The following is a 3412-nucleotide window of genomic DNA, read 5'->3' on the forward strand; positions in this document are numbered from 1 at the left end:
GGTAGGGAGAAGGGCGCCTCTACGTCATTTCTCAAAGAGCAGCAAAGGACTGAATGGAGGCGAAATCCTTCCTGCCCATCTCAGTTTACCTACTCAGCCAAATGTGGAATGTCGCGGAATGCATATCTGAAAAGTCAGTTGGGATTTTGTCAGCTTAAAGGGCAAGAAGGAAGGGATTTGTTGACTCCTGCCCCAGGAAGTCTAAAATATGACTCTTCGGATGTGAGTGGGTTTAAGGGTTTAAATGACACCATCAGCTCCATCTCTTTCCCTCGGTTGGCTTGTTTGCTGTTGCGTTGGCTTCATCCTGAGGTAGGTTCTCTCCACCCAAAGATGACAAAGATGACTTCTGGCAGTGATGAGTGTCACATTGTTTTTCCTGCATGTCTTTCTGGCTAGCTGCATCAAAAGTCCCAGGGGACTCTGATAGGCCTGGCTTGGGTCAAGTGTCTTTACCTGAACCAATCATTGCAGCCAGGAGGATGAAGTACTCTGGCGAGCTCACATTATGATGTCACCATGTGTGGAGAAGGCCAGGCAAAAATTGTCTATCCTGCTCTTTCCGTGCTTAGCGCTGCCATGGCCCGCGGTCCCAAGAAGCATCTGAAGCGTGTAGCAGCTCCAAAGCATTGGATGCTGGATAAGCTGACCGGTGTGTTTGCTCCTCGTCCATCCACCAGTCCCCACAAGCTGAGAAAGTGTCTCCCACTCATCATTTTCCTAAGAAACAGGCTTAAGTATGCCCTGACAGGAGATGAAGTGAAGATCTGCATGCAGCGCTTCATTAAAATCGATGGCAAGGTCCGAACTGATATAACCTACCCTGCTGGATTTATGGATGTCATCAGCATTGACAAGACTGGAGAGAATTTCCGTCTGATTTATGACACCAAGGGTCGCTTTGCTGTTCATCGTATCACACCTGAGGAGGCCAAGTACAAGTTGTGCAAAGTGAGAAAAATCTTTGTGGGCACAAAAGGAATCCCTCATCTGGTGACTCATGATGCTCGTACCATCCGCTATCCTGATCCACTCATCAAAGTGAATGACACCATTCAGATTGATTTGGAGACTGGCAAGATTACTGATTTCATCAAGTTTGACACAGGTAACCTGTGTATGGTGACTGGAGGCGCTAACTTGGGAAGAATTGGTGTGATCACCAACAGAGAAAGACATCCCGGGTCTTTTGATGTGGTTCACGTGAAAGATGCCAATGGCAACAGCTTTGCCACTCGCCTCTCCAACATTTTCGTTATTGGCAAGGGCAACAAACCATGGATTTCTCTTCCTCGAGGAAAAGGTATCCGCCTCACCATTGCTGAAGAGAGGGATAAGAGACTGGCAGCCAAACAGAGCAGTGGGTGAAATGGTCTCCATGTAACATAATAACATGTTAAAAAGTTATTTGTACTTAATTAAAGATATTACAGTGTGGAAAAAAATTGTCTATCCTGTTAGGTAGAGGAGACGCAATTCTCAAAGGGAAAATATACTAGGCAGATAAAAAATAATATATTCATATACTTTTGTGTCAACTTACTCATTGCTAATGCAAATTAGTAAGCAATAGGGTGAGATACATGAGCATTATAAAGATTTATAATACATGATTTTTATCCTTAAACATCATCTAATCTAATTTTTCTGGAAGCTGGTTGCATCCTTTACTTAATAATTTGAGGAAACATGAATTAATTCATAGGAAAATATTTGCTGAGTGCTTCATGCCAGACATAGCTCTAGATTTCTGTTACATAGAGATGAAAAACAACTCTCTCCCTTCAAAAATCTTACAATCAAGTGGGAGAAACAAGCAGACCAGCGAACATTTATAATGCAGGGCTCCAAGTGCAATGCTAGAATTGTGTACAGGTCTCATGAGAGCTCCCAAAAGGCATCTATTCAACATCAAGTTCAGAGGAGGTGATGCGAGAGCCAGAGTTTGAAAAACAAATGGGAGTCAGATGAGGCTGGAGGCTGGGGAAGGGTCTTGTAGCAGAGGGACTAGTTTGTGCACAGGTACAGAGGTGTGGAGTGGGGTGATGTGTTGGGAGAACTGTAAATATAATCACACATCACTTAATGATGGAATACATTCTGAGAAATGCGTTGTTAGGTGATTTTTGTCATTGTGTGAACATCATAGAGTATACTCACACGAACCTGGATGGTACAGCCTACTGCACACCTAGGCTATAAGGTATGACCTATTGCTCTTGGGCTATAAACCTGCACAGCATGTGACTGTACCGAATACCGTAGGTAATTGTAACACAACGGTTAGTATTTGCATATCTAAACAGAAAAGGTACGGTAAAAATATGGTATCATCTTAGGGGACCCTGTGGCAAATGTGGCCCATTGTCAACTGGAACATTATTTGGTGCATGACTGTAGTTTGAATGGAAAACGTGAAGGGGTGCAGGAAGAGATGAACCCACGGACGTGGGCAGGAGCCAGATCACAAAGAGCCCTGTGGCAAGCTTACAGATTTGAGCCTGTTCCTGAAGGATTTTAAACAGGGCATGGACACATCTAGATTTGCAATTGAGCACACCCATTCCAGCAGCAGGTGGAGTGGAGGGAGCCAGCCTGGAGGCAGGAAGAATAGTCCAAAGCCAGCTATGGCAGAGTATAGCTCGAGACGTGGGGAGGACTTCTTCTTTACAGGGAATGCCAGCTAATAAAATAGGAGAATTAGAAAAATCACCATTTTGCAACTCCAATTCAGGAGAGGATTTAGATCAATAGATGCTAAGATATTTATGTGGTCTCAAAGAATCACTCCGCGGATTATTAATTACAAGGGAGGAAAGTGTATCTTTGCAATGGAAAGATCTGGTGGCCATCACTTAACCAAGAGGTCCAACTTCGCCTGGTGAGACAACTGAGGTTATCAGCCCTCCAATGTGATGCAATGAGAGATTGTAACATCTTCTACATGGTTTTCTTTCCAAAGATGCTTAATCTGAATGTAATTATGAGGAAACTATTAGACAAATCCAGAATTGGGAGAGATTATATAAGAAAACTGGCTGGAACCCTTCAAAACTTCAGTGTCATGAAAAACAAAAATAAAGCCAAAATGGGAGGGGGATGTTCTAAACCAAAAGAAGTCAACAAAACCCAACAACCACATAAAATATGTAACTCTTGATGAGATCCTTAATCAAAAACTTAAAACAGTATAAGAGACATTTTGGGGATAATTGGGGACATTTAAGTATGAACTAAATATGAGGTTTTCGTTTTCTCAGGTGTGATAATGACATGATAGTTGTGTAAGACAATGTCTTTATTCTTAGGTGACACTGAGAATTTAGGGGTGAAGTGTCATGATATCTTCAACCTATTTCAAGTGGTGCGATGTGTTTATATGTATATATGCGACATGCATGGATGCTCCTCT

General features: G+C 42.7%; 1 protein-coding gene across 1 annotated transcript; it reads left to right on the plus strand.

The window, feature by feature from the left end:
* Positions 1-564: 564 nt before the first annotated feature.
* On the plus strand, positions 565-1423 carry LOC105884308 (small ribosomal subunit protein eS4, X isoform-like). The gene has a single exon (XM_012788063.2). The coding sequence runs from the start codon at positions 580-582 to the stop codon at positions 1366-1368; it is 789 nt and encodes a 262-aa protein (XP_012643517.2). The 5' UTR covers positions 565-579; the 3' UTR covers positions 1369-1423.
* Positions 1424-3412: the final 1989 nt, after the last annotated feature.

This window comes from Microcebus murinus, chromosome 3, assembly GCF_040939455.1.
Source record: "Microcebus murinus isolate Inina chromosome 3, M.murinus_Inina_mat1.0, whole genome shotgun sequence".
Taxonomy (NCBI): Eukaryota; Metazoa; Chordata; class Mammalia; order Primates; family Cheirogaleidae; genus Microcebus; species Microcebus murinus.